We start from the raw sequence: 25,395 nt of genomic DNA on the forward strand, positions 1-25,395 counted from the left end.
ACAGTGACTACTTTTCAGAATTTATTGTAAAAAATAGTATTAAACAGTAGGAAAAATACCACCCCTTGTTCAATCCACCCCATACTACTTTATGTGGAAACAATGGAAAAATGTGACAGACATGTATTTACCCATTCCTATCCATATGTCAGATGATTCCAGCTACTCAGGACATGCTCATGGGAAAAGTATTGGCAGTATCACCGCATATGGAAGTAGAAATAAAAAACATGCAGTATTTTCAATTGCAGTTGGGAGGCCTATTTCCTGGAGTCTAGAGATCATGTTGTTTTATCTGTTTTCCTTTAGCATTATGTACATTATCAGACTTTCATAACTTCAGACACCAGCATAAAGCCCTGATTTTTTGCCAACAGTGACATACCCCCCCTCAAAGATAAATGCGAAAACCAGAATGCCTGCCTTACTTCTGTTTGCAATTTCCTTTCCACAGGAACATGCACATGATATAGTTCCTGCTAACATATATTTAAAGCTTGGCTAGCCCTTTTCCACTTATACCAGTTCAATCCCACTGGAGGTCCTCAGGGCAGTACAAACAATGGAGAACAGACTTCCAGCTATGCAACACATTCATTCTGGCCAAAAACTGCTTGTCCTAACACCAAATTACATACTTCGTATGACAAACCATTGTTTGTAGACAAAAGAGTGTCTACAAACAGAAATATGTCAGATTCTGCATTAAACTGTATTACAAAAAATGTAAAACTATACTTCCACTATTATTTTCTGTGGATTTCCTAGCTCATCTCAAAACTGTGAAATACCAAATGGAGCTCAAATGGAGCTCAGTTTTAACAGAGACCCAAAATAACAGGTGACAGTAGTATTTACCAGGTGCAATTAGCTTCATTATCAATTGGCAAAAAGTTGATGTAGTTTCATAGTTTAAAGTACTAATCAGAGAAAACTTGAATTACATGGCACTGTTGAGACCAACCCAGTCTCAAGTCAAGGGATGTACTTACGCACAGGTGCATTGCTGTAAGTGTAATAAGAGTACAGAACCCAAATACTCAGAAAATGCCTCAGCAGAAAGCTATGGATAATGCTAAATAAGAGCACCTGGCCATTTTTTTCCCACTGCTGTGCTTGATGAAAACTTGTACCAACAATAGTTTGAGGTCACAAAAATGACAGTCACTGGAGTAGAGTGCAGTAGAAATTTTGGTCAATCTGAAAGAAGATACAATGGAGCAATACAGGAAATTCCACAGCAAGAGGCCAAAGTCAAACATTTCTTCTCTTGCACATCATAAAAAGTATTTTTGGTTACAAATTACCACTTCAAACAGCCTTCTCATAGATAAAACAAAAATGTCTCTACCTAAAAAGCTTTGAGAAGGGTCAAAACCCCACAAACCATAACTAGAGAGGTTTCTCTATGTCCTCTTCTCTTCTGAGTAGCAAGAGCTTCCTGATTTTAAGGAAGCCCCTCTTCTTGGTCAATCAATTCCGTTTTGGTGGAGAACACATCAGCCAACATGTGCTTTGGGATTTCGGATCCCCGTACCTTTAATGTGTAGCAGGCATTCTCTACTTTTGCCAGACTCTGTTTCAAGGTATAGAGCTTCTTGGAGACTTCGTAAGGTCCCGTGTTGCCAATGAAAGTAAACCCATCGTAAATCTGACGCAAGAACTGGCTCAATTCGAAGGGTGTGTCTATGTCCCCGTTCCCAACGCTGCCGATGCACAGCCGCATCAGCTCTCCCGTCAGATCAGCCACTCCCAGCAGGTAATCCACAGGGGTTACCTTCAGGCTCCACGTATGGAGCTGTTTATCATGGGAATTGGAGGTCTGGGGACAGAATGGAAGAAAAGTCCAGTAGAGAAAAGTGTGAGAAAGCCATCTGTAATGGTTCAACTATACACGTTAACTCATCTAACATAACTGGAAATTTAAAACATTCTGGAAAATTAAACTGCACGACACTTCCACATGGTCTAATTTCAGAAGTACTAATCTCCTTCCATAAAAGAAGGTAATTTCTACTTGAGATGTCATTTTCAATTTAGCAAGTATGATAAACATACCCTAACTCTACCATCTCATTTGCAAACAGAATTATCACATCTTTGTAGCAACATTTATTTGCAGTTGTTTGGGGTTTTCTTTCATCTGACAGATCTCATCTTGATAGATTTTTTTCCTAAATAGTCCAAAGTTAGCAAATCAGTCAAAAATAGTCTGCATTATGAAAACAAGTAATATAATTTCATAATAGTATCTTGAATTTCAAAATTTATTCTCTACAAGTAGCCATAGTAGTCTCAGATCTGTTTTATATCAACTGAGCTTATTAAAATAACAAACAAAAATCTTCATGAAGCAAACCCATTACAAAGTTACAAGTTTGCTCCAAGTTTCCTATACTTTTTATTGCCAGAATATTGATAACATGGGAGACAATGCAGATTTCTTTCTGTTCACTTGCTCCCCTAATATGCAATCTACCCAAATTGACAGATCTGGTCAGAGATGTGCATGCTGGGGTTAACAACTTCACAGTTGTTACCTCTGGTAAAAACAAATGTATTTAAGCTAAAAATCAGGCTTCTATGCCAATACCAAGAGAATAAAGAATGAATGAGAAATACTTTACAGCAGAATCTCTTCAGTAGAAGCAAACTCAGGAATTCATGTAAAGCAGCATTACTGTACACTGCACCTCAACTGCTTGTGTGTTTCTGTAGATTGCTACCAAATCACTGTTGCCCTCTGTCAACAATCAAACTGCACGCAGTTTATTGTGCTTGGTGACATTAGTTTGTCCCTGTGAGCCATTTAGGGCAGGGTAGGAGGACAGGCAAGTCAAGAAACAGCAGATGTGGTATTAGGGCTAAGGTATGATGGGACACCAGCTTGTCCTCTGAAAGGAATTAGCTCCAGTAGAGTTACAAATGATGCAGCTAAAACATATGCACAAGGCAAATACAGTGCCTCTAGTGACTAGTTCAATACCAGCAATAAGATTTCAGTCATGGAGTTCATCCTGCCTCAGATTTGTTTGTGTCCTCCAACTTCTGCAAGACCACTATACACCAGAATGTCTTAGAGACAGCCCCAGGCACCAAAAATCACTCTGCTACACTTGTTAGCTAGTATTTCATTGTCCTGGATCTTTTGTTGTATCAGAAAGGGTTCAGTTTGCTCCGAATAAAAAGGATATGAAATTTATAAACTTGTATCCCACGGATTTAGTTTACTACTTATCAGAATAAAAGGCATGTTTTGAACAAGTAAGTCAAAGCCCACATGTCTATCTAATCCCATTCCACTAACTGGCCTTATTTAATCAGATGCCAAAAATGTGACTAATCCTTCTTGTTGCATTTCCATCCCAGAAAGATGTTTGTCAATTGAGAAAAGAAAAACTTTTACCATGTTTGTTGTTTCTTCTCTGTCTTCTGCTGTAAATATTAGTTGTTTGTTGATCTCTTCAACACTGATCAGAGATCGTGTTTTGATAAAATACTGAAACGAAACTGCCTCAACATATTCTTGAAGCCCTGCAAAAACAGCAGAAACAAGCTCATGCGTCAAATTTTCCAGCAATAATCTATGCTCACAATTATTTATATTTGAAGGTTACCAGCAAAAAGTGAAAATTAACATTATCCAGAAATAACATTGAAACATAATCTAACATAGCAAGTTTCTGAAGCATGAAAGTCAGACCAAGCACACAGACAAACATGTTCCGAGTTTTCACTCCATCTGCATTTTTCATGCAGAACCTTTTGTAATTTCTATATAAAGCATCATGATATTCTCAGAAACATACTGAAGATCAGCTCCCCACAATGTTTCCAAGGGCTCATACTTGGACCAGTATAGTTTAATGTCTGCATCAATGTCATAAGAGTTGAGGGATCAAATGCACCCTCAGCAAATTTGCCGATGACACTAAACTGAGTGGTGCAGTTGACACACCTGAAGGATGGGATGCCATCCAGAGTGACTAGGACAAGCTCGAGAAGTTGGGTCCATGGGAATCGATGCAGTTTAACAAGACCAAGTGCAAGGTGCTGCACCTGGGTCAGGGGATCCCCAGTATCAGGACAGGCTCAGGGATAAACAGATCAAGAGCAACCCTGCCCAGGAAGACTTGTAGTAGATACTTGTTTAAAACTAAACTTCCCATTTCTCCATTTTGTGAGAATCAGGCTCCTTAAAATATGCAGGTCTGGTAAAATTCACATTCAAGACAAAGCACCTGTTGTTACAAATCACTCCAGACCAAATAAATAAATAAGCAAATAAACAAACCAAATAGGAGTGTGATATCCAGTATGAAGATCAACAGGTGATCCTGCTTTGGCAGAAGGGTTGGACTAGGTCATCTTCCAATCCTAACTGTTCTGTGATTCTATGACTATATTAGTAACTGCTCTGTCCAACAGAAGTTACACTCTAAAATTAAGGCATGGAGGAGGACAAAAGGAGTTGGTGTGTTGGAAAGGGAATAAAGGATGGGATAACAAATGTTGCTTGTACTAGATTTGTATGCCAACTACAGCTACCTGCCATGTTTCTCTCTCACTACCTACTTGGCAGATGGTGGTTTTATTATGCATTACAACAAAGGTGAGATCTAAAAAGGAAGTCTGAATGTTCAGACAGAGATTTCACAGGTTGTTAGTATATCTTCATGTGCAGAAATAAGATTTGGGGGAAGCATGTGAGAAAAGTTTATAAGCTGAAAGCTGAAGTTGGCACTGTTGGTGGAAAAAAAGGCAGAAACAAAGCTGGAACAAACAGCTGGCAGTACTAAGCTAAAAAAAAGTTGCAGAGACAAAGTCAATGCCTGTGTATATCTGACCCATGAACAAAGAATGCCCAAAGAGGACATTAAAGGAATAGACACATGACAGAGACAGTTCTAGCAGAGCTATTCTGAGCTATTTTAAGAGGATGACTTCACTTCAAGAGACGCCAACAGGTATCATGCGGCAAGAGGGTCAGGACTGGACAATAGTTTTGTCAGTGAGTAAATGAGGATGTAACCAAGGATACCAGAAGAAGAGGCCTGTTTCCATTAGAATAATCTTAATACCCTCAACTGACCTGTAGAGTGCCAGGACCTCAGCTTATAGAAATATGCAGGAAGAAGCAAATTTAGACTTCACTTGGATCAAAGAAATAGTCTAAATCAAAAAGAAGAGAATATAGATTTGAATAACAAGTGATATGGAAATACCCAAAAAAACTAGACATAACCTCAAGGGGTAGGAGGCTTTCCATGTTACTATCAAATTAGCATGGTAAGTGACCTGCATTTTTCTTCTCCTTTTAAATATGTATTTCAGCAGAAGCAACTCAGAATGGCAATTCCTTTATAATACTCTACAGCAGCCCTGAGAAAAGCAGAATTAATATGCAGCAACCAAACTCACACTCAACACTGCTGTTCACAAACCAGAACACAAACAAGGAGCTGGCAAGGCCAATTAAACACCATAATTTAATCAACAGAATTCAGGTAAAGCATTCTGGGCACAAGCAATAGAAGAACAGTAGATAAAAGCTGCTCAGGATCTTTTAAGATAAATAACTTCAGAGACTGCAAAGAAGTAGATTTCATAATTCACTCTTTCCCTGACTTACCTTCTCATGTAACAGGACCGGTAATCTATTACGGAATTTTGGCTTTTTCTGTGGCTAAGCTGTAAGCTACCAGATACAGTAGCACTCAACATGACATCTGTGAGAATCTCCCTCTGTTATCTATGGAGAAGACTATCACAATGAAGAATCAACTTGGCATTTTCCACAGCTCTCAGAGAGATTAAATCAGCCCTCAAACCTTTTGGTAAACAGTTTTCTCAATCAGTCAGATATCCCACTTTCAAATCACTCCACTTTACTACTTCATAAACATTTTGTCCTTTTCCATTTTAAGTGTTTGGCTCCTCTGTTCTTTTATCTTTATGTACTTTTTAATGTGGGCATATTTATATGTATATTCACACATAGATGGTTGCTTCCTCCTGCCATCGCACACTAGCTGGCATGTTCCAGCTTTGTGCTACTTCTTTTTGTTTAACACCACCATACGAATGTTGCACACATTTGTATTGCCATTTACTGTCACGTTCTCACAATTAGGGAATCTGTCTCCCACTATTTAGTAAGCCTTACAAAACTCAATTAAAGTTACCATCACATATAGACTGGTAACAAATCCTGTTCATGACTACTTTGTAAAAAACATTAATATTTTACTTTTTCTTCTTTTTTTTTTTTTAAGTCCTTCTTCCAGAAGTAGCTACAATATGATATTTCAATGAGCCAAGACCTTGAAATAAGGTATTTCCATGTGCAGGTAGAAGGATGTTTAAACGTGTTATGTTTTAGCTTAATGGTAGGACATCCGCTATTTTCAGTAAATAATTCCCAAGGTGAAAAACCCCATCCCATTTCACTACACCATCCAACAATACCTTTCCCCTTACGCTCTTGTTTTGGATTTATTCCAAAATTAGCTTATTTATGGATTGAGCTGCCAGTAATGGAATAGTTTGTAAGACTGCCTTTTATGGGTTTGGGTTTTTTGTAGTACATGGGCAAAAATACCAATTAAAAACACTGTATTATGTTTACTAGCACCTCTTAAAATTACAGATGTAAAGTAAAAAATTAACTGCTTAAGTATTTTAGTGTTTTATTACATTTATTCTGTAGAAATAGCTTATACTAGACAAGTGACAGTGACCCAGTATAGCAGCTCCCTTCTATGTTTTAAAACATTTATTTTCTGCATAAGAACTAGAGAGCTCCATTGAGATATGTTCTTAGCATGTATATAGAAATAAAGATTTTTCTGCCTGAAAATTTGAGCCCTTTTTTCCAGATGATATTCAAATCTTTTTCCTTAACCACATATGCAAGACCTGAGGAAAAAAAAAAAAAAAAAGGCAGCTTTCCTAAGAAACTTAGCAAGAAATTAGGTTTCTTAATGAAAAAATAATTTAAAAAAATAATTGGAGCACTCAATCCAAGAGGCAAACAAATGCATAAGACAGAGGAAAAGCTAGTTCTATTTAAAGAATTAATAAATAATTGAAATTATTTAATTGCAGGAATCATATTAGGGTAAACAGAATCTAATTCCACCACACATCCATGCATGCATGGAAGCTTCAATCCAGAATGACAAATCAAATAAGAGGTGAAAGTTTCCTCCTGAAATTCTGTTTACTTCATTTCCTTCTACAAATCTATGTTCAACAGTTACAAAACAGGTTCAAAAAGATTTTATACTTCTCAGTTGTTAAGGTTAGCAATGCCAGTGCCACCTGCCGTCTTCCCAAATAAGCTGCTTCTCTCTTGTTTCTTCCCAAACTCGTTTTCTTTCATCCTTTGTCCTGTTTCTCTCTATCTTTTTGTTTAGAGAGGAGCCTGGGCTGATGGTGAGGACACAAGCAGATGGACACAAGCCTGTGCTCTCTCACCCAGCTCCTCCCCCAAGCCATACAGCAGGAATCACAGGCCAAGAACAGCCACTAGAAAGATGGTAGGAAGATACACCCAGCAAGCTTCTTCCAAGATCACTGCATGAAGGGTGGGGCACATTATTTACAGGGCAAGTCATGTGAAATTACCCACTTGCTGATTCATTACAAAACCAAAACAGCACTGACAAGGCTCTGTGTTATCCTCATGTTTAGGCTGGCAAGTAACATTGTCATTAAAAAACCCCAAACAAACAGAAAAAAAAAAAAATCCCTTCTTTCTCGTCCCCCCAAAACCCAAAGAAAACCAAAAAACAAACAAACAAACAAACAAACAAACAAACAAAAAAATCCACCACCAGAACACAGAAATCCCCACCATAACCCAGGAAAAAAAAAAAAGTAATATTCTTGTGGAAATCATAGAAATAATTTTACAGAATATGGGGGGATGGTAAACTTAAAGAACTTGTTTCTAGAAGCATATGGATGAATAAAGGGGAGAATGAGTGATATAAGCAAATAATTAACCAGGTACAACATCAAGTGAAACAAGCACATGCAATAAGTTTAGAAGTATTAATACAAAAACTAGATCTAGTGTCTGTCCTATTAAGATGAAACTGATCATTCACAACTTAATCTATTCCTTTAAAGTTCTCTGCATACTTGACAATGATTCCTAAGACTCAGAGGTCTTTTTCTGGGCATAAGGGGTAAAAACTTAAGTAATTAAACTTAAACTGAGGCTATGAAACAACCAAACCATTTTGTTGATTGTGAGCATGAAGTCAAAGGCTAATTTCATAACATACACCGAAAGAGGATAAAGCCAGCTCTCCTCATAGACAGGAATGCTCTGGACATCCTGTTGTGAAAATGGCTTAAAAGAGTAATTCCAGTCATGGATGGATTTTATAAAACAGTACTAACTAATAAATAAAAATAAAAGTACTAGAACAAAAGTCTATAGGAGCTTACATATTTGGAAAAACACATGTTTTAGTCACTCAGTAATAATTCAAATGCTAAGTACTATTATAGCAATAATTAAAATAATGTAAATTTCTTCTGTAAAGCCCTGAATGCTTTGTTCATTAGTCAATTGCTACTTGACACATCCATGACCACCAAAAAGTTCTGTTCTCTTCTAGCTGCATGTGTTGAAGTGATGCATTGCAGATACTGAAGTGTTAATATTGTTTGCACTTGAATAGACATTTCAGGGGAAAAGGTAATACCATTTCAGGGGGAAAGGCAATACCAACATTAGTCAGTTTTCCCAAAAAGCCCAGAAACAAATATAAGTTCCCTATCAGGCAGGTGCCTGTGAGAGTTAAATTATTTCTCCAAACAGGCACAAAAACCCTTCAAAGAACTGCAAACCATATTTTAATCTCTCATTGCAGAGAGCAGGGAATCAAGCTTTTTTATATTGTTATTAAAAACACATGGACATATGACAAATTATAAGCCTTTTTGCAGGTGAATAATTGTGTGTGAGAAATTCACAAACTTTTATTTTGCTTCTACTTGGAGACCTGAGGGATGTACCATGCTTACTTTTGTAATCAAGGTTTTTGTTCTGAAGATCGGGGTTTTATTCCAACTCACTAGCCCCAAATGTAGTAATTATGAAGAGCACTCAATGTTTTACATTAAAAAAACTACTCCTGTAACAAATAAGTCTTCCTAACCTCTTTGACTACCCACAATTGCCTTCATAATTAATACAGAGTTTTAAAAGTCATTCAGTCAGACAGCAAATTTTACCCTACTGGCAGCCTTGAGGGCAAGTGTTCAAGATATCAAAGAAAGGAAGCTCTGACTCAGCCAGGATGTTCAATAATCAAAGAAAAAAGAGCAGCTCACACAACACAGCTTCTGCAGTTCAAAACATAGTGAAAGTTCTTCTTAAGGTGATGTTGTTTCCATGCAACAGACTCAACTCACAATCAAATCAGAAGAACCAATAGTGGCCATTTCTCCTCATAATCACAGATCTGTGATATGGCACAAAGTTACTTCACCACTTGCAAACCTCTATTTCTCCCCACATGATTGCAAAACAAAAGTCGAACCATGATGTGCTATCCCTGTCCCTTCTTGGAATGGAGTTCCTCTAGGACACATTCTCCTGTGTGATTTTAAATAAACAAACAAAAAAGCTTCATAGATTTATTTTTTTTTTTAACTTCTCTTATGGTCCAGCTGCACGTGGTTCCTGCAAAGGCTGGAGAGGTCTGATCCGTGAATCACTAATGTCAATAGCTGCAGGGTTGAAAAATATTCCTGAGCCAGACAACAAGGTCTCCTCCACTTGCCAGCTATGAAACTGAATTAAAAGAAAGACAATGTCACTAGTTTCAGGTTGTCATGTGAGTAACAGCAGTATTTGCCACAATAGTACAGCAGGACTTTAGGACAGTTAGGTCTTACGTTAGAAGCAGGAAAGGACAATCTTTGTGATCATGCTGACCCACAGCATGCATCTTCAAAAGACTATATAGCTTCTCTTAAGAACTTCTGCTGCTCTGAATGGCTCCTGCTGAATGTAAATCTCATTCAGGGATGAGCTAATAATCAATTCTCACATAATGCATGTCTAGTTTCTTCATGTCAGAATTTGCATTCATGTTTGCAGGTTTGTTTTAATTTTTGTGTATGGACATACAAAATCTGCAGCAGAAAATACAAAGTGAGAGGGTTTGCAGTCACTGGTTTTGCCTTTTCCTTAGAAGAACCTAGGAAAAAGGCATGAACCAAAAAAAATAAAACGGCAGCAAAATGCAACAAACTGAAGGTATCAAATTTCAAACAGACAACTTGCAGAATGAAAAAAAAAACCCAAACCAGTTTGACCAATCGGGGATATGAGTCAGAGAAATGCAGAAAATAACAAAACAGAAATAACGAAATTAACAAAATTGTATCTGACAACCATAGGCTTATTCACTGCAAATTCTGTTAATTTTCCAGTATAATCAGGAAACTTTGTTTCCATTTCTGGCATTTTACCCCTCACCTACAACAGCAAGAGATTAATTCTTCAGTCACATCCTGTTCCTGTGTTACTGCGTTTTCCCACCATCTTGCATAAACCTGATTGCTTCCTTCATGGTCAGCTTTCCTTTCAAGTTTTAGGTGTATTTAAGTCTTATCCTGGGTGAGACATTTACAGTTTGTGATACTTTCCTCCCACAGTACAAAGCTTTTCCTTTCTATCACCAACCTAAAATTAAATATGCCATCTATTTTAATTACAGTTTTTAAGCTTTCTCAAGAAAAAACACAGGTGTTCTGCTTACACTGGTCCTGATGTGGAACAGTACATTGATACTATATCCTTGATATTATGTACCTTGATATTATTTCAGAAATACATGTGTGTTTACAAAGGTAGAACAATCTGAGTATGTTACAAGTAAACACAAAAATCATTACGCAGATGGTTCTTTTCATTTGCATTCTAATTAAAATCCTTCATACAATACCCAAAAAAAATGTTACTATTTAAATCATCAGTAATCTAAAGCTGGCCTGTTTGGACAGACCCCACTCATCTCCATAGCATTTCTTACAGCATCCTGTCTGGTGGCAGTTAGAAAGTGGCATTCTAGTGCAACTGAAGTATTTCCTTTTCATCTACACAGACTTAACTGGCCTTGTCTAATAGAGCAATGCAGTTTGTTGCAATATCTTACATGCCTAAAGTGACTCTAAATGGCACAAGGCAGGAGACAGAAATAAGCTCCATTATATCAATCTCTCAGAACACAAATAATGCCTGCACAAGATAAATGATGTGTTAGACTGCGTCAGTGCTGAACTTTTACACAGAATTTCTGCCATCATCATCGGCAGAAGCAGTCACAGAGCAATAGTTTTGACAAGGTGCTGACATTTTACAGCCCCGTCATCTAATCCTATTGAGAGCAAGTGCAGACATGATAAACAGCTAATGAGCTTCCCTGCGCACAGCACTCCACTCGCCACTGCTGCAAGCACAGGCACACAGCAAAGGTCAGCCAACAGCGCTCCACTTGCATCTACCATCATCACCCCATGTCACTCCACTTAAGCTCCAGAAGAATGATGGGCTCCCCAGTCAATATGTCATCTTAAGAGGCAAAAAACTAAGTAAAGTCCTCAAATAGATAGAGATTTTATTTAACAAAGTCACGTTGAAAAGGTACTCCATTCAATCCCATACAGTGCCACCTTATTGAGCAGTCCTTAATTTTCCCTCAGCAGTACACAAGTTTTGATTTATGCAGAGAAGATTCAGGACATACTCTGATTACATACATCCTAACATAAAATCATAGAATTTTTCAGGTTGGAAAAGACTTTTAGGAATAACTGACTCCAACCACTAACCCAACACTGCCAAGTGCACCATTAAACCATGACTCTAAGTTCCACATCTATATGTCTTTTAAATACCTCTAGGGATGGTGACTCCATCACTCTCCTGGGCAGCCTGTTCCAATGCCTGACAACCCTTCCTATGATTAAATTTTTCTTAATATACTATATAAACCTCTCCTAGAGTGACTTGAGGCCATTTCCTCATGTCCCATTGCTTGTTACATTGGAGAAGAGACCACCCCCCACCTGGTTACGCTCCCCTTTCAGGCAGTTGTAACGTGCAATGAGGTCCTTCCTGAGCCTCCTCTTCTCCAGGCTAAATCTCCACCTCCTTCAGCCACTCCTCAGCAGATTTGTGCTCCAAACCCTTCACTTGTTCCATTGTCCTTCTTTGGACACATTCCAGCACCTCCGTGTCTTTCAAGTGATACATCCAAAACTGGACACAGAACTTGAGGTGCAGCCAGTGCTGAACACAGGGAGACAATCACTGGTTGGACCACACGTGGTCCTGCTGGCCACGCTGTTGGTGACAGAGGCCAGGATACCACTGGCTTTCTTGGTCACCTGGGCATGTACTGGAGGATCACGTTCAGCTGCTGTAGACCAGAAACCCAGGTCCTTTTCCAGCAGGCAGTTTTCCAGTTGCTCTTCCCCCAGCCTGCAGCACTGCATGGGGTTGGTGTAGCCAAAGTGTAGGACCCTACACATGTTGCAGAGCACTTCTTTCTTGTCATGAAATTCAGATCTTTTCTGTATACAGTTGATATTTTCCTCAGTAGTTGAGACCTAAATATATATATATATATATATATATATATATATATAAATACTCAAACACATATGTATATACAAATTTTAAAAACCTAAAAAACAGTCCTTTTCTTACATAGTGTCTCTCAATTTTAAAGCAAGAGTACATATTTCCTCACAGGATATATAAGGTATACACTGCAAAGTGGGCCAAAGGAGCAGGAATTCTATATTACAAATAGTAAAGCTTTAAAAATATCAACAAAGCAGAACATTCTAACATAACAAATGAAGAGCTCTGCATTAAAAAAAGACTTCATTATTTCAGTATCTCTTTGTTTGCTTGTTTAATCATCCCCTGGGACAATCTGTACTGTTAAGAAACGTGTAGAAAACAGTCATCAGTTTTTGTTGTTGTTCAATTAGTGCTATACTCAGTGTTTGAGCTCATGCAAGTGTCCTTTGGGGAAACGTCCTGCGTGCCATTAGCACTATTCTTAATGAGGGAAAGCACGAAACTCCTTTAGTGCTCTGCCAGAATTGTTTTATCTTCAAGTCAAAAGAACAACTGCTTGGAGTAACCCCAAAAAAAGCATTTAACAATTACAAGTGGCAAACAATATTCCCAAGCATAATACTCATAGCATTCTTCTATTTATAGGCTAACAGTTATTATACTGGATAAAATACGTATTAGGCAGCTTTATTATGCAGACAGTCATGATTTCTGAGTTAAAGCTGCTACAGTGGTTTCCATTATAAGCCCAATTTTGAACCCTTTTACTCCTTCTGTGAGAGGTAGGGCGGGGAACAGGAGGATGTTTCATGTTTGGTTTCAAGACAAAGGAGAATATTTTTAGGAAGTTTGAGGTTAATTAGACACGTTGCTTTTGAGATATGGGACATAAGCATTTCTTTATTCTTTTTGGAAGAAAAAAGCAGTTTAATGGCAATGGTTTTGTTCATAAAAAGCTTTTTAACTAGTTCTCCAGACTACAAAATCAGAGTTGAAAACTAGGTTAAAGGAAGGTCAAGACTTACAGCCCTAGGAAATATATAAAGACAAAGATCTAGCACTTTTCTTAGCTACATTTATTTAAAAAAAGATATGCAAGCTCTTTCCACTGAAAAAAAAAAAGCAAAGCAACAATTAAAGAACACTAGTTTTAAAACCAAAACTAGAAGCAACATTCTTAACTCTTATCACTTTTCACATCCCAGTTATAGTTCTTCATAAACAGTGGTGGGCAGGTGGAATAAAGCATTCCCTCTTCCAGCTGCTCTTCATCTTACTGTCCCTTCATTCTTCCTGTTCCTAGGTTTTTTATCTCAGCTTCATAATCCTGACATCAAGCATCTTCACATCTCTGACACTTCCTTGATCCCAGCTTCAGCACAATCAAGATCTACATGTCTTGAAGCCTGCATATTCCCTTTTTTGCCATCAGAATGACTAACTGGAGAGCAGAGGATTTAACGAAGGTAAGAGTAAAGGTCTGGCTGAAAGTTAGCATTTTATCTTTGTTATGCACACAAACTCATTTACACAATGCCTAAAAGCATTCCCTGTCCTCCTAGTGACACACAGGTATATTCTAACACTCCCTTACTAAACATGCACTATGGGCAACAGCTGGCACAAACTTTCCTTGCAGAAGAGCATATGTAGAAGAGCTAGAACGTAAGTAGATCATGTGGATGATGTACCGAAATAGAATGAAGGCAACTTATTTCAGTTGGATTTTATAAGCAGTCTTCTTAATGAGGCACAAATACCTAATTACAGAAACAACAGGAAGATCTTAGGGCCAAGTATTATACAACTGATGGAAGTGCACAGATTTGCCATTTATCTCAACTGAAGAGAGGCAAAAAGTAAAAGTACAGCCATTTCCAGGGGGCTGTGTATTTCTATCCTTTAGTTGTGTCCAAAAAAACTGCAAAGTTCAGGTATTTGAGAGATTCCACACCTGACTTCTGGAAAGACAGACAGCAGAGTCTGCTCCTTCTCTCCCTTATGTAGCACACTAATACCTTCTTGCCTTCCTTTCTTTTTACCTCAAGGGTCAGTAAGATTCATTCTCTTAAGTCTTCTTAAGAGTGTAGTAAGAAAATTCTTTAATTCTATGACAATCTCACCCCAGTCCCGTGTAAGCATTAAGGATGTGCTACCATACATGCAACTGTGCACCGTTCTGGGTCTCACTATTTAAAAAGGATGTGAAGGTCCATGAAGGCATCCAGAGGAGAGCAACAATGCTGGTGAAATCATTGGAAGGAAAGTCCTATAAGGAGCAGTTAAGGATTTTGGGCTTGTGCAGTTTGAAAAGGACAAGGCTGAGGAACAACTTCATTGCTCCTGACAGGCTCCTGAGGAGGGGAAGTGGAGAAGGTGGTGCTGATCTCCTGTGCCATCCAGTGACAGGATATGTGGGAATGGCTCTAAGCTGCATCAGGCAGGAGTATTTCTTTTGAAAAGGTGGTCAAACACAGGAACAGGCTTCCTAGAGAGGTGGTTGATGCCCCAAGGCTGTCAGTGTTTAGAGGAAGCATGTGGACAATGCTCTTAGCAACTTTTTTGACTTTTGGTCAGCCCTGAAGTGGTCAGGCAATGCCACTGGATGATTACTGTAGGTTCTTTCTATCTGAATTTGCCTATTTTGTTCTAAAAGGTTTGCAACTGTGGAGGTATTGAGTCATCATACACATGCATCAGGTCTCTAACTTCCTCTGCTAACTACTTCTACTACTAACCTCCCCTAGAGTAACTCATCCTGCTCTAAAATGGACAAATAAATCTTAGTCATTTTAAGAGGCTGAGATTTCCAACACCAGAAAAAAACGATTAAAAATTCTGAATTATTCCTGACATAATATTTGAAGTTGTTTTCTAAACAGTTTATTCAGGTCTATTCTGTTATTAATGAGTACCTTTATGCACGTCAGAAATAAATCATGAAGGAAAATGAGTGTAGCTGACAGTGTCTATCTACCAAATACAAAAAGCAAAGCTGAGCAGTACTTTTCTTTCATTAACTTCTTTATTTTCAGATTGCTGCAGCTAGCTTAAGTTCAGGTACCTTTCACGTTAGAAAGAAATTTAACTTCTGATTTCTGAAAAAATGTATTTTTAAAGAAACAAAAACACTAATTTTTTTTTTTACTAAGAGGAGAGAATCTGGATATAGAAAATTAGCATCAGGTTTGCTCACTTGTTTTATAGGAACATGGGTACACACAGAAGTTATTGTGCAGTAACTTTCCATATGTCTGCTATGTAAGTATACTCTCTTATGTGTGAGATGAGTCAATCTAATTCCAGGTCAACTGCTTCTCAGTAGAACTAGAGGCAGGTAAGCCTCTTTGAATTTACTGCCACAAAGACACATTTGAAACAAAACAGAGACAGTTCAGGTGAGGCAGCTGGTGCAGCGTTAGTGGTTACCCTGTGAGAATCTGACTCACATGGCATGGCTGGTGGCTTGCACCACGCAGTCTCACAAAGACCCATGAGGCAGCAGACCTCAAACATTGCTGCTCTATACACAGAGTCATATGACTCACATGGGACTACAAACTTCAGGGGTTATTCAAACAAACTTTACAGGTCACAATGAAGCTTTTGAAAACTTTTGTTCATAAAACTGAATGCAAGAATTCTCAGCTTTTATAAGCAGTAGTTAAAATGAAAATCAAAAGATATTTTTAATGTGTTAAGATACTCATAATACACTTTGAATACTATTGTTCACAGTTTAAGTTCATCTGTAGTGTCAGAATTTTGAATTATCTCTTTCACTTTGAATTATCTCTTGTGTCACTACAGTACTTGGCTATAAATAGCAGCAAGACACATACAGATTAAGTGGCTCTAAGAAAAACTATTTATATCTAATTTGAGCAACCCAATGCATCACAGGTAAGAGGACTGTGGAACTAATCAGAGCCATTGAAGATTACCAGGGCACACTCTTTCCAGTTCCAAATTGCTAAACTGAGACTCAAGACCTGTGTCACTCTTACACCAACGTTTGTGTAAGACATGAGCACAAGTTACCTTGAGCATTGTTTGTCTTGTAAATTACAGACATGTATAGCTGCTGGTTTATCAAATCAATCTTATGGATTTTTAAACAATTAAGTAATTCAGGGCAAATCCTCAGCTCTCATCAGATGAAGAAGTTTTGCCTAAACAAGGAAAGATATACACAATTCCAAATTGTTTAAAATGAGATTGATAAACACAAGACACTGACCCAATACCATGACTAAAATGCCAAAGAAGCAGTTACATATTTTATTCATGTGTTCCATAACCAAGGCATATCAATTTTAGGCAATGTTCAGATTGTCAGCAAGGAGTCAGCAAAGAAATATGGTTTGACAGCAAGAGTCATGAACGAGCTGGGATTTAATATCTCAAGAATGCTGGCAAAGACTGCCGTTTACAGAGAGGAGCAGAAAAAGATGCGACTGAAACACAAACTGGTTTAATGCTTGTAATCAGGACCCAAAATCACTTTACACTCAAAATGGGTAATTTCACAATACAGTTGTGCCCACTCTCCTCTTAGAAACTGTAACCCTTCAAGAGGGGCAAATGAGTGTGCTATATATATTCCTCTCAGTCAGAGAAGAACAGCCAGTACATTTGTAAGAAATACTCCCAACTTCAGTTCAGGGCAGGGTCCAAATTGTTCCAGTTGTAGACTCCCATTCACATCTTTCTTTAAACTGCAATGAAACTGTAAGCCAATGGCTTCTCTAATACCAGAGCTAACTTTGCTAGTAATAAAGATCAACCTGAGTCCTGATTTATGACCATGGAAATGTAACAAATTCAGACCTGCAGTATGAAGAGGAAGTATTGCTACATAAAGAAAAAATAAGCTTAGTTTAAAACTGCACACTATTCCTCGTTTTAAATTATTTACCTGGAGATATAGCTCTGTGGAACTGATACATGTCTTCTCCAGTCAGTTCTTGTGCAACCTGCTTGATCTTCTGTCGGACAGCATCTAGCTTGACTTCAGATTCCCTTAGAATTTCTTCCCCATTGGGAGCACTGCAATCATAAAACAGAAAGAACAGTTTCCAGCACAAACAAACAGTTAAAAAAAATCACACTATTTCTTTTACTAATCAATACATTGTTGCTGGCTTCAAGAAAAAGCAAAACTGATACTAGAATAAGAAACAATTTAACTTTCACAGATACCTATTGCAGATTGTGAAATTCTGTAGATTCTTACCAAGAAAATAATCACCTAGTCAGGGTTCTGGTACCACAATGCTTATTCCAAACTACAGTCATGATTATTGTTTAAGTAAGAAAAAGGAGAAACGCATACAAAGGCTTCAAAAAATATTCCAGAAAACTAGCAGTATTTACAGAAGTCCTTTAACTTCTTTAAAAAAATTAATATTTTGCAATACTTGACAGTATTGCAAAATATAATACATTATGTACTTCTACATGTGATTTTTTTTTAAGGAAGTAGTTATGGACTATGCTGTTCAGGAACAGCTGAAATATCTGATTCACAGCCACAACATATAGTAGGCATTTAATGCTTAGTTTATTTAATTTCCTTTAAACTTACTCCTCCCTTGAGCCCAAATAATCCACATGGTATATTAGTTTACAGTCTCTTTAAGAACTACTGATTAATTGGTCTCAAGAAAACATTTTAAAGCAAACAGTAAAATTTACTGAAATTAAAGCCACAATAATTGCGAAAAGCAATGAAGAAGGAAATACAAAATACAGCATGGAAAACTTCCCTTCTCACAAAACCATGAATGCCTTATAAAACAGGAATCTAAATTCAAAGTAATGAGGAGTTCTTTGTTGGTGTTCTTTCCTCCACAAGTTCCTAGCTACCTAGCCCCTGCAGTGGGAGTAGTTATTTACAGTCAAGGCTGTAGAGGTTACTGCAACTATCACAGCACCTTCTTTGCAGAAGAAAACCAAGTTAAAGAGCAGGCAACTTCATAATCTCCATTTATAACTGCAACTATAAATAGTTACTACTTCAACATAAATATATTGATAGGTAACAAAATGCAAATTAAGATAAATGAAATTACAAAGAAAAGTAACAGGGAGAGCTGTTTTAATAAGCAGGGCCAGTGTTTGTCACGTACAGCAAACACTTTATACAGAAGGCTATGCAAAGCTTCAAATTTTCCTGTTGCTCTTCTAGTTTGTCTCTGGTTTCCAAAGATTGCTTGAAGCCTCATGAGAATACAACACATATGAAGCTCAAAACTTCACACAGAAACATACCTAGCTGTAGTATTTACATAAACAGACCCCAGGTCACCTCCTATTTGCATTGATGACCTCGGGTGGGAGTGCAACAACCAAAATGGTGACAGAACTGCCCAAGCAAGTAACCTGAAGAAAGGGTGCATACCCTCTCTCACAGCTTGCTGAAAGCTGGAAGGCTCTCATCTGCTGCTCACTCTACTGCTTTATGCTGGTTTAATAAACCAATACACCAACTCAGAAACCTGAACCAGCACCTTTTAATTCTCTAACTGGAGTGTGCATTCATTAGCTCACATCCACCCTAGAGGAAGTTAATTAAAATCCTCTCAACAGAACATTGCAGCTGTTACTCACAGACAACACTGCAAGGCAGACTATAGGTTTCTGTGAACATTTTCACACTCAATGTGACTCACCTGATGAACCTGTGGAGCAGAAATATCGTTCTTTTGCTTTCGATCGTTATATCCCGACTGAGCTTCACGAGCCGTTCGTATTTATCGTGCCTGGTGTCAAGCTCCAGCTGAAATGCTGCAGAGTCAATTTTAACAGCAAAACTCAAAGCAGAGGAAGAGCAAAGCACCTGTGCTGCACTAACTCCTTACAGACCCCACTAGCCTTGCCCCTGGGCACCTTTCCCCAAGATGTGCTGTCCCTGCATGGGGCATGGCTGCAGACACCACCTCTGCCTGTCACCTGCCAGAGCTGCAAAATTCATCATTAATGCTACCTGTGTTTAATAAGTCAGGTTTAAGTAGATATCAATCCTGATGATGCCTTAAAGCAGCCTAAACAATTTTTAAGGTATAATATTTTGTTTTGCTAATAAAATCTATTCCACAATAGTGCTGTTCTGGAAACAGAGTGAAAATTTCATCCCAATTCACCAAGATAAATCAAAAACTAAAACCCTACAATCATTTGTTAGGAAGATTCACCAGTGTCTAAACCAATCAAATAAAAAGCATTTGGCTAAGGCACATCTACTGTTCAAAATTCACCATTTAGTCATAAGAAAGGTTACATTTCACATCCCAGTAGACTTGGCCAAAAGTTGAGTATTTTAATAACCCTAAGGACTAGAAATACTAAAGAGAAGTGAGATCAATTACTTAAAATAAGATTTCTGACTTGCTGATGTTAGTTCTCTCTAACTACAACAAATACAGAGAAGAGAGGAAGCGTATCTGGTTTTGACAGTCAAATACTATGAACATTTCACGAATACCATTAACATTTTATACACCATTATTTTAGTAAATAAATCACTAATAGATGCTTACAAGACATCTAACAAATTTCCTATATATACGTCTGAGGTATTAAAGTCTGTGATAGAAGATGCAAAAATAAACCAAGAGGTTACATTTTTGAAGGGTCTGACAAGTGAACAGCTTCTAAAAAACCATAGCAGTTCACCAGAGAGTGAGGTTTGTATGACACTAGAAAAATACTATTGTATTTCTCATTGCCTTGGTAAAAACTTGGATCTTCTAATTTTGTTCTGTTCTTCCCAATCTTATTCTGAAACTCTAAATGTTCCTACTGATCTTTTAATTCTTATACATATCTGTTTGATGTGTCTCTTGCAAATATTGAGAGCCAATTCCACCCCTGAATTATTATCAGTAAATTTTCCCTCAGATCATAGTGACAGGAACTTGAGGAAGGGTGACTTCCCTTCATAGGATGACACAGATGACATTTCCAAGGACCACTTATAACTGTCATCTACTGGGAAATTCACTATTCTGAATATCTGCAATATTAGCAACACCCCCTACATTTTTGGGCTAGTTGTGGCTTTTAGACTTTTATATTAGGTTTTATACCGTGTTTAAAGTTGAAGTGTTTTATATTCTAAAGTAAATCAGACAAATACAATAATATTTAGGCTAACAAGATGCAAAAAAACCTATTGTATTGTGCTATTGCCTAAAATTGCAAAGGATTAGAACTTGGGGGTTCTCCAAGCTAACACACCAAAACCACACAGTCATTTCCTACACACATTCCACTGTAATGTCTACTTTAGCACTGAAAGTAAAGACTCAGACTCTATTGAAAATTCTGGTGATGCTAAATCAGATCATTAAAAATGACACTTACTAAACCTTAATCTTACAAATCAAGGTAGCATCCACTCTCTTTATCACTGACCTGTCATATTTACAACATACTTAAAAAAAAAAGGTGTAGCTCCTTGGGTTTTGACTAATTAGACCATTCTGTGATTCTTATGATTATTTTAGAAGACAATTTCTCATTACTTTTTTGGGAAACATTGGTGCAAATAGATCAATTCAAGCACATCTTTCTTTCAAGGATTATAAAGAGTAAAATATGTACACCCATTTAAGGCCACACATTAACTAGGCAAACCTGGTTGAGTGCACAGACCAGGAATGAGGGGCTGACAAGGCTTGCCGCAGGAATGGACCTGGAGGTCCTGGTCAGTGGCAAGTTGAGCACGAGCCAGCAGTGCCCTGGTAGCCAGGAGAGCTAACACTGGCCTGGGGGGCATCAGGCACAGCATCACCAGCCAGGCAAGGGAGGGGATTGTCCTGCTCTGCTCTGCACTGGGGTGGCCTCACCTCAAATATTGTGTGCATGCTTTTTGGGCAGAACAATATAAAAAAGATCCTAAGATCTTAGAGAGCGTCCAAAGGAGGGCAAATGAGGATGGTGAAGCGTCTAGAGGGGAAGCTGTACAAGCAGCAGCTGAGGTCACTTAGTCTGTTCAGCCTGGAGAAGAGGAGACAGAGGGTGATGAGGAAAAGAAAGCAGAAGGGCAGGTACCAATCTCTTCACTCTGGTGACAGAACACGAGGAAGCAGCCTGAAGCGGTGTCAGGGGAGATTCAGGTTAGGTATCAGGAAAGATTCTTCACCCAGAGGTGACTGGGCACTAGAACAGAAGTGGTCAGAGCAACAATCATTTCTGAGTTCAAGAAATGACTGCACAATACTCTCATGCACATGGTGTGATTCTTGGGATGTCCTGCGCAGGGCCAGGAGTCGGTTCCAACTTAGCATAGACTGGGATTCTACGATTAAGTTTAGATTCAGACAACATACACAGAAATAATGCACAACTGATTCACCTTACACAACTTGCTCAATTATAAACCATCTGGAGCATACCTTTTCCTAATGCTTGTGCCTGACATGGAGACAAAGACAACCAGCATCTTTCTCTGGGGCAGTGCACTTAGTGCACTTTGTATTGCACTAAACTCTTCTGCAATAAATACAAAGAGCGGATCTTTGAAAAATTTTGAAGAAACCATGCCCCTTAAATTCTTTCTGAAATTAACCAAACATGGATGAATGGATCTCATGAGAAGGGAGGGAAACAACTGTTTTGAAGTGGAAGTAGTAGCAACTTTATGACAAACTGATATTCATGACAGTGAAAAATTAAAAGTTGAAAGTACAGTTGCTCTACTCAATTCAAGAGCAACCACACTCAATATAAATGATAGAGTGGTTCGGTTGAAAGAAGCCTTAAAGATCAGCTAGTCCAAAAGGACACTTTCCACTAGATCAGGTTGCTCAAAGCCCCCTCCAACCCGGCCTTGAACAATTCCAGAGATGGGGCAGCCACAGCTTCTCTAGGCAAAGTTCAGGGGTCATGGTTAATCATCTGCCAAGTTGATTTACACAGAAAAATATAAACAGCCATTTTTTAAAAAGCCAGGAAGTTATATGACATTGAAGGACATATTAACCATCTAAAGCAGCCAGCCAGCTTATATTTTACCCTTCTTAGCTTCATAAAAAATATGTGGCACTGGGAAAATTTTACAACAAGAGTTAATCTGTTCCCCATCTCAAATCTCCTTCCTTCTTCAGTCAAGGCTTCTCATTTCTGAAGGTCAGCTTTGCTTTGTTAGGAGTTGTCTAATGCGAAATTTAAATTTACTGGAGTTTAAATCTGGTTTGCTGAAAAATCCTATAAAAACAATTTGGCTGAAGGGAAGTTTACATCTGCCTTTTTAAAGACCTTTGAATATATGTTAATATTTAAAAGGCATTAAAAGTGAATAAAGTGACTACATAAAGGTCTCTATTAGTTAGTTGAAGTCTTTTTTTTTTTTTTTAAGTGCAGGTACAAACAACTACCAACTCTTAAAACAATGCATTAAAACAATTACATTTCCTTAGCTTAGTCATTTGTGCATCACAGCCAAGGTCAGAGCCTCCTCAGTTTTGCAAAGGTCACCATCTCCTCCTGTTGCTCCTGCTAAGCTCTAGAGGTATGGAGTATGAGTTTAGTTTCAAGCTCCTCCCTTGGAGAGAGCTGGTTTATTTCACTGATAACTTCCTAGCAATTTCTACACCACATTTTTAAAATCTGGTTTTCCAAATGCTTACTTACATTTAAAAGATGTCATCAAAGCTGAAGGTGGATTAACATTCTCTTTTTCTTCTCTTCTTTGACCATGTGGAAAATTATCATGCTTTCGTTTTCTGAACCCACCTGATCCTATTAAATAGTAGACATAAAAAAATAAAATTAAGAAATAGTTTTGCCAGAGCAAAAGGAGCACCAGAATGCTGTCTTCAGAGCATTTCTGACTGCGATCAAATTCTACAGGACAGAATAAGGTAATTGGATGAAATCTTATTATCAACTGATGCCAGCTTCACATTATCATTTACTTCTTCTACCACACTGCTAGTGAAAATTAGAAAAAAAAAAAACCCATTTCAATGGATAAGCATGGCAGGAACCTATGCCTTTTTTTTTTTTTTTTTTTTTGTAAGGTCTTTGGGTCTTCACACCCTTTTGTTTTCTTGCTGTAAGCAGATGGTTGCATGGAAATCTGTGATTTATGTCACAGGTCTTAACGTGAAGAAGAAGTAAGGCACAGTTTAAGCAGACTACCCCTACTCAAGTATATAGGTTTAGCTCCTGCAGTGTAGCTTCTTATGCCCTTACACTCTGCCCATTAACCAGTTTTTTATCTGAATGTAGCTGCTCACTTCTACTGCTCTGTGTGCCTCTTCCTTAACCCTCCTTTTCAGACCCACACCCAGAACTCATCTCTTTTGGATTACGTTTTACTCCAAATTTACACCTTGTATTGTTTCTTCCTTTTATCCTTCCTTCACCTTGGACTAACTCATCATGTCACCCATGTGCAACTATTCCTCTCTCTCCCTCTTTTTGGTGACAGCTGGACACTGTTCCTAACAAAGCCAAACATTTGGTGAACTTGAATACAGGCATACCTTTTGAATTCATTTAGTTTTTTCAATTTCCTTAAAACAAGAACCAAGGGAACACTGGATTTTAAAATGCTTCCGCTTAATTGTTTATTATCCCAAACCAAAACAAGAAGTGGGTGTAGCTACTTTCTTAAAGAGGAAACCAAAAATAATTTTTTCTTTCTTTTATGGTGGACATGAGTTCAAGGTTTTGCTTTTCCTATAGCAGTTGAAAACATTAAATGCACCCCCTGAAAGAGAGCTGAAGGGAGGTCTGTGTGATTCTCGGTAGTACGAAGCAATAGGACACGAGAAAACAGGCAGAAATCAATGCACAGGAAGTTCCATTCTTCCTGACTACACAGGAGAACTTCACTGTGCAGGTGACTAAGCACTGGAACAGGTTGTCCTGAGAGGCTGTGGAGTCTCCCTCACCGGAGATGTTCAAGAACCATCTGGACACAACCCTGTGCCACATGATCTAGGGTGACCCTGCCTGAGCAGGGAGCTTGGACCAAATGACCCCACCGTGGTCCCTTCCAGCCTGACCCGTTCTGTGACTGCCAGGGCTAAACCAACACAGAGACGGCAGAGCAAGCTGTGAAAAATATGTATTTCACATAGATATATAATATTTTATACGTACATATACACCCAAACACTATACTGAACAGTTAGCACAAGGGCTTTACAGGCCTCACACGCTCAGCTTCCCTCTGCTTTTGGCATCTGCTTTTCCACCCCAGGGATACCGACCCCTACAGCCGCGTTCTCTGGCAGCCGCACAGCCGCAGCGGGAGGGCAGCGGCGCGCCCCGAAGGAAAGGTCAGTGACACCCGTGAAGGGGCGGCCTCTCCCAGGGCCAGTGTCGCCGAAGGGCACCGCAGGCTCCGCACCCCGTCCCCTTCCAGCCGCGGGGCCTCCCCCCGCTTCCGCCAGCTCCTCCCGCCGCGGTCTCCTGAGAATAGGGTAGGGTAGAGTAGGGAAGGGCAGGGGACATCACCTTCCTTGCCGCTCATCCCGGAGCCGCCGCCGCGCCGCGTCCCCCCGGCAACCCGCAGCCGCCCCGCGCGCCGCCAGGACCCCGCCGCGCCGCCCGCCGCCCCCGCCCCGCCGGCGCCGTGCAGGGGCGCCCCGCGGGTGCCTGACGGCGAAACGCCACACAGGCGGCAGCAGCCCGGCCCGCCGCCCGCGGCGCGGGAGGCGCGGTGCGGAGGTGCGGAGCGGTGGCGGCGCGGAACGTGGTTCGGACGTTGCTGCCCGCGAAATCGGGGCAGCGCCGAGCCCTGGCCGTGCCTTCGAGAA

General features: G+C 39.1%; 1 protein-coding gene and 1 long non-coding RNA gene across 3 annotated transcripts in view; one reads left to right on the forward strand and one right to left on the reverse strand.

Moving 5' to 3' along the window:
- Positions 1–25,395, forward strand: part of LOC140683743 (uncharacterized) — a 50,665-nt gene that overhangs the window by 2,904 nt on the left and 22,366 nt on the right. For both annotated transcript variants that reach the window (XR_012055125.1, XR_012055126.1), the window contains exon 2: positions 13,923–14,085. This is a non-coding gene — a long non-coding RNA (uncharacterized lncRNA). The remainder of the gene's footprint in view (positions 1–13,922; positions 14,086–25,395) is intronic.
- Positions 9–25,225, reverse strand: TSNAX (translin associated factor X). The gene is made up of 6 exons (XM_002192966.7): positions 25,094–25,225; positions 23,258–23,365; positions 19,294–19,408; positions 17,538–17,668; positions 3,407–3,534; positions 9–1,822 (listed from the first exon to the last, which is right to left on the reverse strand). The coding sequence occupies exons 1-6, from the start codon at positions 25,107–25,109 to the stop codon at positions 1,448–1,450; spliced, it is 873 nt and encodes a 290-aa protein (XP_002193002.4). The 5' UTR covers positions 25,110–25,225; the 3' UTR covers positions 9–1,447.

The sequence above is a fragment of the Taeniopygia guttata genome, chromosome 3 (genome assembly GCF_048771995.1).
Source record: "Taeniopygia guttata chromosome 3, bTaeGut7.mat, whole genome shotgun sequence".
NCBI classification, from domain to species: Eukaryota; Metazoa; Chordata; class Aves; order Passeriformes; family Estrildidae; genus Taeniopygia; species Taeniopygia guttata.